Source organism: Vigna radiata, unplaced genomic scaffold (assembly GCF_000741045.1).
Source record: "Vigna radiata var. radiata cultivar VC1973A unplaced genomic scaffold, Vradiata_ver6 scaffold_158, whole genome shotgun sequence".
Taxonomy (NCBI): Eukaryota; Viridiplantae; Streptophyta; class Magnoliopsida; order Fabales; family Fabaceae; genus Vigna; species Vigna radiata.
The window spans coordinates 89800-106031 of NW_014542914.1; the positions used below are offsets into that span (position 1 = coordinate 89800).

The 16232-nt window shown below is 32.7% G+C and overlaps 1 protein-coding gene and 1 pseudogene across 1 annotated transcript; one reads left to right on the plus strand and one right to left on the minus strand.

Annotated features, from left to right (window-relative positions):
- Positions 1–5044, plus strand: part of LOC106752433 — an 8564-nt pseudogene extending 3520 nt beyond the window's left edge.
- A 5566-nt stretch (positions 5045–10610) lies between these two features.
- Positions 10611–14919, minus strand: LOC106752473 (MAP kinase kinase kinase mkh1). The gene is made up of 4 exons (XM_014634157.2): positions 14449–14919; positions 12563–13655; positions 11231–11517; positions 10611–10733 (listed from the first exon to the last, which is right to left on the minus strand). The coding sequence occupies exons 1-4, from the start codon at positions 14790–14792 to the stop codon at positions 10655–10657; spliced, it is 1803 nt and encodes a 600-aa protein (XP_014489643.2). The 5' UTR covers positions 14793–14919; the 3' UTR covers positions 10611–10654.
- Between the last annotated feature and the right edge of the window lie 1313 nt (positions 14920–16232).

The following is a 16232-nucleotide window of genomic DNA, read 5'->3' on the forward strand; positions in this document are numbered from 1 at the left end:
AACGTAGGGAGCCATTTTTTTGGTCGNAGGGGACCATGTTAAAAATTTCTTACTAAGTTCATTGACTTCATGTAATTTTTAGTAGGGTAATAATGTAGTTTGACGACATCATGTACATAAGATATAATNGGGAATACTTAATTGTATTTCATTAATTCGATGTAACCATAAACAATGTTTTATTGTAATATAAATATAACATAAGTTGAACATAAATAGAAGTTCTGTAGTCTACTTCACAGCGATATTTGGGTGTTAACATTACAGATACATCCATTAATGTGCACTTCTACAGCAATGTCATGGACATGGTTCTGAACTTTAAAGACAAGAACGTCTCCTTCCTTCAAGCCATATTCACTGCAAAAATCTCTCCATCATTTTCCAAACTTCGTTGAATTCCTAGTATGTGAAACCAAAACCTTGCACCGGATGCCCTCCTTATGACCAAGAAGCACAACCTCTGTAAAGTCATTGTTCCTGATTGCATTCCCAAAATTGGTTCTCAAATCCTGCAAAAGATCCAATAATAAGTGATTGTATAATAGTCATGCAAAACAAACATTAAAATAACATACATTAAATACTAACTTTCAAACTTTATACATCATCCATTCCAATAACACATAAAATTTTATCTTACAGTAGGTTTTGTTGAAGCCATTGGACCTGCAGTGATAACAATGCCCACAAATATATAACTTAGGTTTCGCTTAAAAATAAATACCTCTTTATTAAAAAGCAGATTAGAAAAGGTCCATTCTTGCACTTACCCGAAAAGCAAATCACCACCCAAACCACTAAAGTGATGGTCCGAGAACGAGAATGCTGCGACGACGATAACGACACGAAAGAGGTTTCGCCTGACACCCACAACGACAATGATGGTCCGAGAACGAGAACAACCTTTCACAATGACAACGCTTGAGAAAACTTGGAGAAGGAGGCCAGCGAAGAGACGTAGGGAGATGAGAGAACCGTCAGAGAGCACGAAAATGAAAAATGAAAGAGAGTGCCAAAACTAAAACCCCACACTATACATTCCATCTTTGCCCCTCACTTATTCCATCTTTGCCCCTCAGCAGATTTAACAATGTCATTTTTAAAAAATTAAAAACCACCCAATCAGACAATGACACCTGCCCAATGTTAAAAGAGTGTCAAAATTGGGTGTTAAAGTAACATTTTCCTTTCCCTTTTAGGTCGCATCAAAACTAGTAAGTAGTTAGCAATTGATTCTCTCATAAAAAAGGTATTTCTTGATTCTCATTCTCAATCATTCTATTCTATCATAATACAAAACTATCTAGTTATAGTTATTTTAGTTATTTTTCATCCATTAACATATCAATTATATGAAACTATATTAATCAACATAATCAATGACCAACTAAGTATTCATGTGGATAAATACATCCCTTGTTTATATAAAATAATTCAGTATTTTTCACTTATTTATTTGAATCATGTTTTTAAACTTAATTTAATTTTACAAAATTAAGATTTATACTTATTTATATATTAAATTAACCTTTAAAATTCTAACATTATCATCTTTAATGATGGATAGTAATAAAGTGTTTAAAATTATTTTATATTTGTTACCCGCAAACAATTTAGATTTAAAATGATTAGTTTTGTTATCCATTTTCAAAGCTAAAGCATTTTCGACCCTCGAGAAATTTAAAGAAATTGGTGAAGATGTATGTAGTTGATTGAACATTTTCAGAGTGATATATAAATGAAAGTTTCAAATTTTCATTCCATTATCTGCATGAACTATCTAACTCCAAATTTCTTCTCTTCTCCTCCTTCTCTCTAGAATTTCTTCATCTCACTCCATTTATTTAACAATCAAGTGCCTAAGCAATCAAGGTGTCAAACGCTTCCTTTTATACAGATCAAAATCAAGTTTATAGTCGGTAAGTTTATCCTCTCTTCTTAGAAATTCTATTTTTTGGCACATGCAATCCAAGTTTCTGGTTGCATGTGTTCGTCATCTTTTTCTTCTCATTTTTTATCACGTTTTCGGTCTTTTGGTTGATCTTTTCTTCTCAATCGTTCTTAGATTTTCTTGAAGTTCAAACAATTTTCTTGAAGGTGTAAAAGCTTTCTGTTCAGTCAAGAGGTAAGGGAAGCTAGTAAACTTTCTCTTCTCGTTTTTGTCTTCGATCTTCAATTCGTCTCTGCGTACTTCACACCATGGCTACCGCTTCAGGTACTCCTTTCTCCCTTCAAATTCCCAGATTTTCATTTTCTAGGGTTTCTGTTATCAGCCACCCTTAAATCCTTCTCTTATTTCTTTTTTCCTAAACCTGCTCATTTTTATGGGCGACTTCAATTTTTTTATTCCACAGCGCTCTTTGTTTTTTGTAATTTTTATTTCTCTCGGGATTGGCTGTTGTTCCAGGTCCCAATCAGATTACAATTCAAATCTATTAATCGTTACCCATCATGATTTGAATTAATAGATGATAGAAACTAGATGGAATTTTGGCAAGGTTTAGAGAGCGTGAGACGTCTTCTTTTTTCTTTTTTTTTCAGACTAGTTTAATATTGTTGGCAAGTATCAGAATTGGATTAGGATATGTGTAGAAAAATTGAAGTAGTGTGGCTTCATAGCTCTTAGGCTAATTGGTTTGAGACTGTTTGCACCATTTTTCAATTTTCACTTTTTAATTTTAATTGAATTTTGAACATGACCATGTTTGTCTCATTTTACCTTATACATCAATGTTTTTTAAACTTTTTTGGCATGGATTTCAGTGGCATTTAAATCCAGGGAGGAGACCATCGGAAACAGATTGAGTTGGAGGAGGCACGAAAAGCGGGGCTTGCGCCAGCTGAACTTGATGAGGATGGGAAGGAAATCAACCCTCATATTCCCCAGTATATGTCATCTGCGCCTTGGTATCTTAATGCCGAGAGACCTGTAAGTGTTTCCACTTTTTAGAGTTATTGAGATCGGTAGGAATTTGGGGTGTTTGATGTATAAAAATTAACATTTTCTTTCGTCCCTTATGCTTGTAGAGTTTGAAACATCAAAGAAAATGGAAATCTGATCCCAATTACACCAAATCATGGTACGACAGAGGTGCTAAAATTCATCAGGCAGACAAACATAGGAAAGGCGCATGCGAAAAGTAAGTGATCTTTATTTGTCAAATATCTGAGCATTTGTTTGTTTTTAATGTATACTCCTTCTCTGACAAACAACTTGTAAACTCTTGATTAAACTTTTACTAGTTATTGGTTATAAGACAATAAATAAATATGATGTTTAAATTCTCTCTCAAAGTAATGTGTTTAGGTAAACACTCGCATAATCAGTCAATGAGTATTTTAGGTTTTCGAAGTCTGAATCCTTTAATTAGTTTTTGTATTATTATTTAAACTACANGATAATGGCTGCGAGTTGGACTGTATATAGCATAACAGATGACTTAGTTATTTATGTTTTTACCTTATAACTTCATTACTCATGATGAGTAGGTGAATATGTTATTTGATATGTTTTGTTATTAAGCCATGTTTTTTAAATATTATCTTTCAAATCCCGTAAACTATTTGATAACCAGGCTTGTCTCTGAATTTATTTATGGACCACTTAATCTTCTTGTTACAGTTGTGGAGCTATGACGTGAAGTCATGTATGGAAAGACCGCGAAAAGTGGGAGCAAAATGGACAAACACTCACATTGCCCCTGATGAAAAGATAGAAACTTTTGAGCTTGACTATGATGGAAAACGGGACAGATGGAATGGTTATGATGCATCTACTTATGCTCGAGTCATTGAGAGGTATGAAGCTAGAGATGAAGCACGAAAGAAGTACCTGAAAGAACAACAGCTTAAGAAATTGGAGAAGAGCAACCAAAATGGTGAGGATGCTGCAAGTGATGAGGATGAAGATGAAGACGATCTAAGGGTAGATGAAGCAAAGGTTGATGAGAGCAAGCAAATGGACTTTGCAAAGGTTGAGAAGCGTGTGCGTACAACAGATGGTGGGAGCACAGGAACTGTGAGGTAATTTTTATGTTACCGTCATTTTAATACATCTGGCCAGTTTAATTTGTCTTATATTTAAGGTTATCTATTTCATTATTTATTTTAGATGAATTGGAGCTGAAATATTTTTTCCCTCAGGAATTTACGTATTCGAGAGGATACTGCAAAATATCTTCTTAATCTTGATGTCAATTCAGCACATTATGATCCCAAGACCAGATCCATGCGAGAGGATCCACTTCCAGATGCTGATCCAAATGAAAAGTTTTATGGGGTAACTTGTCTCTTGAATGAAAATTTGTAACACTTCAACTTGTTTCTACTGCTATCTGTAATCTTGTATTTAGACTGAACCTGCTTTTGTACTGTAGGGTGATAACCAATATAGAAATAGCGGGCAAGCTTTGGAATTTAAGGAGTTGAACATCCATGCTTGGGAAGCATTTGAAAAGGGACAAGATGTTCACATGCAAGCGGTCCCATCACAAGCTGAATTAGTCCATAAGAGTTTCCTTATCCGGAGTGAGGAGCTGAAGCATCAAACAAAGAAAACAATTATTGAGAAGTATAGCAATGCTGCTGACGAGAACAAGCATCCAAGAGCACTTCTGCTAGGCCAAACTGAAATGCAAGTTGAGTATGATCGTGCTGGTAGAATAATTAAAGGCCAGGTGAGAATTGTATTCTAAATCTGTATAGAGCACCATTGTAATTTGCTTATAAATCTTCAATATCCTTGGTAGTGCGACTTTTTCATGATCTTTTAATGTTTCTGCTTTATGGGTACTCGAGACTACATTTGATTGTTATTTATCTTATGCTTCCAACAGGAAGCAGCACTCCCCAGGAGCAAGTATGAACAAGATATTTACATTAACAACCACACAACTTGTGTGTAGGAGTGGGCGAATAGAACTGAACTGCCCTGTGTTACTAAAATCTGTATTGAACTAAAAACTAATTTGTTTTAATTGAACTGTAAAAGAGTTGACACTGAACTGATTTTTGTTTTATCAAATTGGACTGAATTGAATTATACTAAATTGTATTAAACTATAATATAAACTGAACTGAACTACTAACTATACTATCTATACTAATTTTAATTGAATTGTACTAATTTTAATAATGTCATAGTTTTTATTAAACACTTTTCTTTAAACCTTTTCACTTTACCCACACTGTAATTATAAAAGTTTATTATAAAAAGATTAATTATTTAATTATTTTAAATGGTAACTGTCTGATATCCTGAAACAATTATATAATAAATAAATTATTAAAGTAACTTTTTAATTTAAATTGAAAAATATAACATTGTTTTATGTGTATAAAATTTGTTTTATCTTTTATCTACTTATTTTATTTTAAAATAATTTTTTATTTACATTTATTTTGTTGTCTCATAAAATTGTTTTATTAATCAATTATTTATTATTTATATTTTATTATGTGGAAATTAAACTAATATTTATTAATTATTATAATATAGTAAAAGATGATGTAGAAAAGTTATTTTTAATAAATGTTTTTTAATTTTTTTTTGTCATTTGATATTTGTAATATTAATTATTTTTTCTATATTATTTTTTTTTATGATATTTCATTATATAGTCATTTAATAAAATTTAACTTTAAAAAATATATTTTAGTTTTAGTCTGTAAAATAATATCATTTAAAAATAATAATATTGATATTTATTTTGAAATAAGTTGATTTTTAAATAAATAGTTATTTTAGTGTGTGTGCTTATACACATTTTAATATCATTAAAAGTTTTTTTTAACATACTTTTAAATATTTAATAATATGTTAAAGAATATAATATATTTAAAGTATTTTTTTTATATAGTTATTTTTTATAATTTCTATTACTTAATTATTTAATATAATTAAATTTTAAAAATATATTTTACTTTTATTTCTTAAAATCATATTATTTAGATAGTAATATATGTTTATTTATAAAAAAAATATAAAAAAATTGTGATCAAAAAATTGTCTTAAAAAATTTATTTAGTTTTTTATGTGAACGATTTCTTTTATTCATATTTTATTATTAAATAACATTTTTTTCGAGATAAAACAATTAAAGGGAATTAAAGAAAAGAAAGAATAGATACAGTTTCACAATTAACTAAACCGAAGATGTGCAGTTATATAGTATAATTAACTATAGTGTTTGTCCTGCCCTAACATATATCATGTTGTTATTACAAAAGATGGAGAAATGTTATAAGTTCAGTTATATAGTATAATTAACTATAATGTTTGTCCTACCCTAGCATATATCATGTTGTTGCAAAAGCAGAAGAAAAGATGGAGAACGCGATAAGAAAAAAAATGGAGAAACACGAAAAAGAAACTTGATTCGAAAAGTTTTTAATAAAATAAACGTATTTTATGTATTTTCTCGTTCTAAAAAGTATTATATGTGTCTTAAAAGAATTATTTCAAAAAACTTGTTTTTGAATGCATTTTATGTATTCCAAAATTTCTATTTCTGAAATTTTGTTCTAAAATCTTATTCAATAATTTTACAATCTTTGGAGAATTTTCATAACATGTAATACATGTAATTTGAAAGTACTTTTACAAAGGATAAAATAATCATTTAAAAAATAATTAAGGGTAAATGAAGATATTGTTGGGTAGAGGAGGTAAAAGCATATTGGAAAAAGGGGGTTACTCCCTGCACCTCCCCAATTCTAACCCCCACCCCCCATTCCACTTTTACTCTTTTCTCTATTTTTTCTATTCCAATTTTATCCTTTACCAAAAATTTATATTTAGAAATATAATTTTATACTTTTATTCTCCCACCCCCACATAACCTATTTATTTTTATAATTTAAATATTTTATAAATTAATTCTAAATACAATAAACTAATAAAACAAAAAATTAAAACAAACGTAACAAAATTAATTAAAGTTAAAATATAATTACTTTAAAAGGAAAAAAACTAAAAAAAAAATAAAACGGATAACGACATCCGTTGACGGATAGCGACATTCGTTGACGGTGCCTGTCTTCTTCTCCAACGCGCACAATAGCACAACACAGAGATGCATACTCAAACAGAAACACCAGAGACAACACAGATACACCACAGAGATGACAAACTCAAACAGAAACACCAACTACCCAATCCTACTCTACACATTGCATACGTTTAAAAAAAAAAAAAAAGAAATTAGAAGGAACTAACCTGTCGACGCTTGCACCGCCGCAACACAGCCGCACAACACGCTCTGCGCCGCCGCACCAACACCTCACAACAGCCGCACAAACAGACAGAGAGGAGTGGGAGAGTGAGAATCCGAAGTGGAAGAGTGGGAGAGTGGGAGAGTTGCAGAGTTGTTTCAAAATGGTGGGGGTGGGGGTGGGGAATACGAAAAGGAATATGTGAAAAGAGGGGGAGTTGCAGAGTTGCAAAGTTGTAAAAGAGGGGGGTTAGTGTAGGGTAGGTTAAATAGGGGTAAAAGGGTAAAAAAAAAAACCTTAAAAGGTTAATTTTGTATTTAAAAAAAAGTTCAAAAAAATTGAGGGGGTAGGGGTTACAACTGGAGAGGTACAGGGAGTAACTCCCTTGGAAAAATTGTGGAAAGGGTAGTGGGCTCTGCATTTTGAAAAAAATTAGGATGTTACTCCTTCCACCACCATTCATTTTTCCACCACCATTCATTTTTCCTCCACCTCTTATTAATGATAAAATTATCTTTTAATTTTTAACTATTTTACTTTTAATCTTATTTATTTACTAAACCCTAAATAATTCTTCACTTTTACTCTCAACCCCATTCCCTAGCTTTCTCTCACTCGTTCTCTCTTTCAGATATGTTTCTTCCCACCTCTGTCTCACTCTCTTCTCTCTTTCAAGAAATTCGTTTCTTCTCACCCCAACTCTCCCAATGTTGTATTTTGTTTTGTTTTGTTCCGGTCACAAAGATGTACTAGAGTATTTTCCATTAAATGTTTTGAAATAAAGGTGGTTTCTTATTTACTATATCTAGCAGAGTATATTTTTAGGTATGGATTACCACTGTTGCTTTTGTCACAGTTGAATTGAGGAAATTAATAATTATAATATAACTATCATCACGGCCAAGTTGAATGAATTATGAATTGATTGATTGTGAGTGCGTGATGCATACGAAAACCTTTAGGAGAGATAGGAATGTTGATACGCAGATTGAACGTGTATGATGCAGGGGAACTCATCCTTCTCGCCAAGCACGTCAAAATCGTAGAATCCCTCCGTACAAAACAAAACAAAACAAAAGGAGAATTGGGGTGAGAAAACGGATCTCATCGAAAGAGAGAAGAGAGTGAGACGAAGGTGGGAAGAAACAGATCTCAAAGAGAGAAAGAGTGAGAGAAAACTAACTGGTGGGGCTAAGAGTGAAAGTGAGGAAGGATTTGATAAATAAATAAGGTTAAAAGTAAAATGGTTAAAAATTAAAGGGTAGTTTTGCCATTAAAAATATTTGGGGAGGTGAAGGGAGCAACACCCAAAAAAATTAATAGAGTAATGAGTGTTACTCCCTCCACCATCCCATCTTCTCCCTCCACTTCCCTAATTTTTTCTAAATTCTAATCTTATCCTTTTTACTTTTACCTTTACCTATTTTACTTTTTATATTTTAAAACCTTGATCCCCTTTCACTTTCACTCTTTCTCTCAAAGGCAAGCCCCCACCCCCACTTTCACTTTCTCTGTTTCTTTTCAATTTCCACATCCATTAACACCTAATCTAATTAATTCCTACAATCTTCTTTGTCAACAGTGTCACGAGTCCCCTTCACCTTCTCTTTATCACCATCATATATCACACCCTGTGACTTTGAATATTAGAACTAGTTTATTGAATTTACACCACATTCAGAATTCCTCACATCCACATATGTTGATGAACTACAACATGAAATTTGTTGTTCCAACTGTCAACTTCTTTCCATTACTTTTTAAAAAATATGACAAAAGTGATCAAATTATATACAATATAACATAACTAAGCTTTCGAGAATAAAGAATGAAGAAAAGGCGGAAATGGAGAATGATGTTAACGGATGTGAAAATTGGAAAGAAAGAAAGAAAGTGAAAGTAAGGATGGGGGTTTGCCTCTAAAAGAAATAGTGAAAGTGAAAAGGGATTAGGGTTTTAAAAAATAAAAAGTAAAATAGATAAGATAAAAGTAAAAAGAGTAAGATTGGAATTTAAAAAAAATACATATTTTTTTGCAGCTTCTTTTTGTACCCCTGTTTTCTTATTGCAACCCCATTATTTTCATAATACCCATTTTACCCTTTGATCAAAAGTAAATGAAAACCTAATTTAATTATGTATTTTTCCATTGAAAAATCCACGAAACCTAATAAACATTTGTCTTCAATTATTTCTAATATATATTTTTCTTACAAAAATAAAATCTTTTAAAATTACTAGCTACCACCAACTCCAAAAAAAATATTATAAGACTCCTAATTCTTTCATATGAAAAGAAAAACTTAAATAAGCTTTAAAAAATTTATGACTGAAATAGTATATATTGTAATAATTAAATCATCCACATAAGCTAGCACATAAAGGTATATTTTTTTTCTGTGTAATATAAACACTGACTGAAGTGGAGGCTAGATTTCCTAAGAAATCTTAAAAGTTTATTGAATTGTTTATCTGTAAAATCAAGGTCTACGGATCTTTTTACTCAAAATTCTTAAATTATCATGTTTTCTGATTTTCAAGTGTTCGTGATAAAGTCACTCCCCAAACTTGATAAGTCGTACAAATTGAGTTTCGTCGAGATCTGATCCAAAATAAATTTTAGTTCTAATATTAGTTGTTAGTTGTCAAATATTGAGGACTAATATTAGTTGGAATTAATTTGACAAATGACTTGATGAGTTCTTTACAAATCTAATACAAAGTGAATTTCAACTCCATGGAATCCCTTCAAGATTATAATACTTTCAGAAGAATGCAAGATGCCTTCAATCACATGACATGTGTCAGAAGCCATATGAAAAAGATAACAAAGTCTATGAATGGATTTTAAACAAGAATTTCTTTGGTTTTAGACGTGAAAGTATAAAAATTTGAGTGGTATCACTTCACACTTTACTCATATATTAATATATTACACATGCGCAATAGTAAAAGGTTTAATATCATAGTATTTTCTTACTGGCCACCCTAAAGTTAGCAGTAAAAATAAATAAAGGAATGTATACCTGACATAAGTATCACATTCACATGCAGCATGTGCTTCTTCCAGTACATAATATTAAATTTGTAAATGATTATGATTTATTTATAACGTAATCTTTTAGATGATTTATTAATGAATCCATTAAAATTTGAGTGTCAAGAAGAAACATCAATGATAAGGTACACCATCATCTTCTAACTATTATACTTCAACAAGCAAGTTCAGCATATGTTCTATTATCTCATCTCTCAAGATTGAGTTGTACAATGATATTTTTACCAACATCCTTGATATAATCATTTCTTTTCATGGAAAAGGTTGTCTCCATTATTATATGTAAATTCAAATAAATGCGATACAAGTAGAGTACCTCTCTCTATGTATATGAATAGTTCATGATGAGATATGTGTGTGGTTGTTGCAGACTTGCATCACTCACTTCAATGTGATAATTGTAGCAGATAAGCGTAAATTTCTATGTGCCCAGTTAAGAGTGAGAATAGGTTGCATCGATCTGATGCATAAAAGATGAAAAGGTTGGATATTTCAAGAAAAATGGGGACAAGGTGTTTGACATTTTCACAACTAAAGAAACATAATATCAAATGGGACCCTTTGGATGGTCATGAAAGGAACAAAAGATCCTAGTAGCCTAAAACTGATGTAGGCACTAAAATTGATTTCTCTATTCCTTACCGAATAATCTCTGTTTTCACCAGGGAATGTTGTCCCGCTAATAAGTCATACCAAACAATATCAAACGAATTATAATATTTTCATCATTCAGGTTGCCATCATAAGAGGAAAAAAGGCAGTAGATTCATGATGGCAAAGGTAGCATTAACAGATGGTACAAATTTGTCAAAAAGAAAAAGAAAAAGGAAACTTTACACCTTTCATTACTGATATAAAAGCGTGGAGGACTCATGTTGTGTATGAACTATGAAGATGAAGATCCCTTGAGACTGGGATGTTTGGTATCAAATTACTATCAACACAAAATAAACTTACCTATTGTAGTTGTTTTGTCGTAGCAATATGGCCAAAATTTCAGAGAAGTTAGGACGTTTTGAAGGGGTGTTGTTCCAGCACTTTATCATGAGAGACTTTAGAGTTTGAGGGCAGTCCTTGGGGATTTCAGGTCTTAGGCCACAAGCAGCAATGCCAACTGCTGCTTGCACGGGTGAATATGCAGAATATGCTGCCTCACCAGTTACCATCTCCCAAATAATCATTCCAAAACTATAAGCATTACTCATCCATGTCTCTGTTACGCTCTCTGGATCACTAGCAATTATCTGTTTCAACAAAAAAGAGGGCACACAAATCCATATGTTATCTCTCATTTATACAAAATAATTTAGTAAAATTCATACACTATCACAATCAGACAAAGCCAAGGTGCATGAACTTTATTTATTTCTTATTGAAGCCTTTCCTTTAGAATGTTATTTTCTCATTGAAAGAACGATTTTAATCAATAGTTTTCATTCATTATTTTATTTCCGAACACAAGGCTTGAAAGGCTCCAAGACGCCTTATCGATTGGACAAAAATAAGTACAATAGGGGGACAGATCATGCTTACGGTTTAAGGTGTGTGGGCTCCATTTGAAATCAATCAAGGTGCAATTGGCATTACACAGCACAATGCTGATTTGTCTAATGATATACGGTGGTGTTTAAACAATGGCATACACTATATAAAGTGAAAGTACACAACAATTATTAAGCCATGTTAAGCATGCTCAAACAATGATGCCAAGACAAGTGACATGAAATTTTTAGATGTCTAGTTCAGCATTGCATTTTACATACAATGGACCTAAACAACATCCTCCAAGCAATAAATCTAACAGATTGTTACTTTAAGCTGCTATAGATGAGCTCAAACACATGAATGAATTAGAACTTTAGTTTGAACAAGCTTAAATGACAATAAACAAAACAACCAGCGAAAGTGTTAAAAAGAGAAAAAAAAAATCACATTAACAACTTGATCCAACCTTAAACACATAAAAGATGATACTCACTTATATTAAGAAAAGTTGTTATCAGACATTGCAACCATAAAAATTATTTTTCTTTGAAATGCTGGTTACAATTGAATCTTACAAGTAAATCTGATTTCTATACGCGGTGCTAGAGTTGGAGGGTTATTTAAAAACAAATCATGACATGTTAAAGCATGGTCTGGAACAACAACTTAAAAGCCAAAGACACATTTCCTAAATTTGATGCAAATACAGAATTCGAAAACATTATGCAGCATAATGACCTGACATATTTTTCATAATTTTAGTAATTACATTTCTAACTTGGAAGGAGTTTGATAGGGACAAACCTCTGGTGCTAGCCACCGATAACCATCAGTTTCATACTCCATTGCCTCTCCAACACTCTCGCAAGCAGTGACAATACCCATATCACCCAAGAAAGCATTCCCATGCTTATCCAAAACAATCTTCTGCGTATTAAGGTCTCTGTATGCAACACCGTGATCATTCATAAACTTCATTCCCTCAGCCACATCAACTGCAATTCTTACAACATCCTTGCTCGAAAGCTTCTTATTCTTTAACATTAAGTCGTGAACAGATCCACCTTCCACAAGTTTTGTCAATACACATAACCCATAGTTTTCATCCACACAAACACCAAAAAATTGCATAATATTTCTATGACCACAGGTCATCAATGCCAGCAGGTCTTTCCTGAGCTCAAACTCGTAAGTGTTTCCTTTATCACACCCTCTAAGCTTCTCGATGCCAACTTTTTTTCCCATGTACATCCCCTTATACGAATTGGGCCCAATCTGTTCTGCAAACTCAAGACGATCTGAGTTCAACAACCATTTTTCAATATCATCCCCACCTGATTGAATAGTCTGCCATTCATCTACCACTACAAGAAAAGATGAACTCGGTAACGGCACCTGAAGCTGAATCTTTTGGCTCAAATTATCAAACCCATTTCCACAACATGCATCACCACCATCTTCCTCAATCTCTCTATGTCCTCTCCCTTCGGTGTTCTCTTCTTGACATCCACAAAGACCAAAGGAAAGCTTCACACCGCTGGCTTTAGGCCTCTTCATGGATATCTTGAGAGCATTTTCAACCCGGGTCCTGACCAACTTATCATGCTGACCACTTGACAGTACAAGAAGAAGCACAATCCCAAGGGTGAATCCTTTCTTCTCAAATATCTGAATCTTCTTGCAGCAAATGGAGTAACCATCCAACGCTCTTGACATTGCGGGCCATGAAATAGGAGAGTTGCAAGCGAATGTCAACTTGAACAAAGACCCCTGAAGTTGAATCTCACCATCACCCTCCTCTTGAATCAAAATCGCAGCCTGCTCATCTTCCAAAGCTTGCTCCATCAGCTTCATGTGAAGAAACACATCTTTCACATCAAACCCTGCCTGAGAATAACTGCCAAAAACAAAACAAATAAATAACACAAACTCTAGAATTTTAGAATTAAAAAAAAAAAAAGAGAAAAATCCATCATCGAAGCAAGTGATCGCCAAACACAGTGCTACTAAATCTTCGCATTCACATTCATGGAAATTATTACATGATTTGAGACCAGCAGTATCGATTTCCAAATGATGGTCAACTAGTATTATTAAATTTCTTTCATCAACAGAAAACCTCGGTGGGGTGCGACATAGAGATCGACCATACAATAATTTCCCCGCATTCACATTCAGATTAGAACACAACTTCTAACACGGCAGAAGCAAAACCCATTTCCCATAGGAAAAAACACAAAAATAAAATCGTTGAGCGTCCAACTGAGGTGACCTTAAAAACAAGAAAATTAGCATCAACACGCACATTCATACTGGATCACCTCCAAGTTGGAAACTTTAGAGCTTCCAAAATTAAAAGATGCAAATCCCATCCCCAAAAGAAAAAAAAGAACAAAACTTACAAACACTCCATAAATGCATTTGATATTGTACTCCCACCAGAATAAAAGTTTCACCCCTGTAATCTAAGTTGATCTTTAATGCAATGAAAACCTTTATTACGAAATAAAACACCAGTTGGGATTTAAGAATAGCGCCAAAAACATTAATTTAATGCATGTCCAAAAAATAACGTCACCGTACTAGGTGACCTTAAGCACACCAAAAAAGTGCAACTGAATCTTCACTCTTCACATTGACATTCATTTCCAACCCATCGCAACCGAGCAAACTGAGGTTGGGATCCGAACCTGAGAGGCAGGGAGTCATAGTGCTTGCGAATGTTGCAGACAAGCTTCTCAGGGAGATGGGTCCCGGGGTATATGTGGCTGAGATTGCGCACGACGGTGGTCCACACAAGGTTGCGAGGTGCGTCGGGTTTGGAAGAATCATTCATAGCGGTAAGGGAGTTTCTGAGGGAGGAGAGAGCCTCGGAGACGTTGCGCGTGAGTTTGAGGAGCTTCTTGTGGACGAGAGAGGAAGAGGGGGAAGACGAAGAAGAAGAGTCTCGGGGTTGCGAGGAATGCGCGGTGAGGAATGCGTCGTCCTCGTCACTGGTGGTGCGGCGCGACCAGCACTCCAACGCTGCAGCCATTGAAGTTGGAAGGAAAAATGTTGAGAGAAAGATGATTCAGAAGGTTCACGCTTTGGAGTCTGTGAGAGTGACCATGTTTTTGTTCTTACAGTGAGAAAGGAAGAAGAGAATACCTGTGCTTTTTGTTTTTCTATTGTTCAGCATTTGAATTTCCATTACTTTATTAAGGTGATGATGATATAATTTTATAAGAATAATACTAAAAATATTAAAATAATAAAATTTCAAAAAATATATAATTTTTTAAGTATTGTGTATAAATAATACACAATAGTTATTTTTAGATAATCAATTTAGAAACGTATAAATAGATGTATTTTTTCATGTGATTTATTCAATAATCTACTTATTATCTACTACACGGATGAAAAAAAAAGGTTGGAATGGTGAGTTTCAGTATTTTATCTTCATTTTCGTAAAATTTTGTTTTCACTTGTATTCTTATATTTAACTAGATTTCTACAGATCTAGATTATTATTTATTTGTTAACGTTGTTAGTATTCTATTTTCATTCTATACACAATTTTGTTATGTGAATGATGATTTCTAATTAGACATCTTTTACCTCCTTTGTGATACTTTTTTTCTTGCCTTTTCTTACTCTTCAGTGTCCTCAATACTACACATTTTATTTATACGAATAAGATAAAAGAATATGAAAACATACAAATAAAAAATTATAAACTAAAAATAAAATAAATGATGATCATATATGTAATAAATCTTCCATTATATACTTCCATTTGATCAAACATGTTGAACTAACGTGTTTGGTTTAATATGATCTCAAAACAACATTACTAATAGTATTATTGGCACTTTGTTATCTTTTATGCAAAAAAGAATAAGTCATGCCTACAAAACTTTCAACATATGAAACATTGATTAAGTGCATATTAGATTGTAAAAGTTTGAATTGAAGTCTTACATTAATCACAATGCAATAAAACATAACCACTAAATCAAGTAAATTAAGACATAAGTTGAAATTAATTAGATGAAATAAACATGAATTAATTTTTGCACCCTATTAAATTATTACATGTTTAGATAAATACATCCAAGTTCAAATATCATCATTTGCTTACATTCACAAGATTGATTAACATCCAAAATAAACGTATGATATGTAAAAGGCTTGAGAGCGATAAAGTATTTGATCATTACTAATATAAAAATAGGTTTAAACCATTTAGTTGTCCCTATTTTCGGGAGGTTTTCCCATTTTCCCCGTCTTATTCGAATTCCCAATTGAGTCCCTATAAGTGTTAATTTCAATCAATTAAGTCTCTGCTGTTAAATTTAGTTACCGAGATTAACTTTTTTACACCGTTGGAAGGATGACCTGTTAAATTCTATAAACGTGACCTATTTAGAGTTGAAATGTGGCATGAATTGAGTCCCATAAGTACTAATTTCAATTAATTTCAACTCTAATT

Bases quoted from the DNA above. Each gene is read 5' to 3' on its own strand.
- LOC106752473 (XM_014634157.2), bottom strand. From the start codon at position 14,792: ATGGCTGCAGCGTTGGAGTGCTGGTCGCGCCGCACCACCAGTGACGAG. The intron at 11,518-12,562 runs GTTTGTCCCTAT...TTGTTGAAACAG, and splicing joins ATCGGTGGCTAGCACCAGAG to ATAATTGCTAGTGATCCAGA. The intron at 10,734-11,230 runs GTAAGTTTATTT...TTTATGCATCAG, and splicing joins CGACAAAACAACTACAATAG to ATCGATGCAACCTATTCTCA.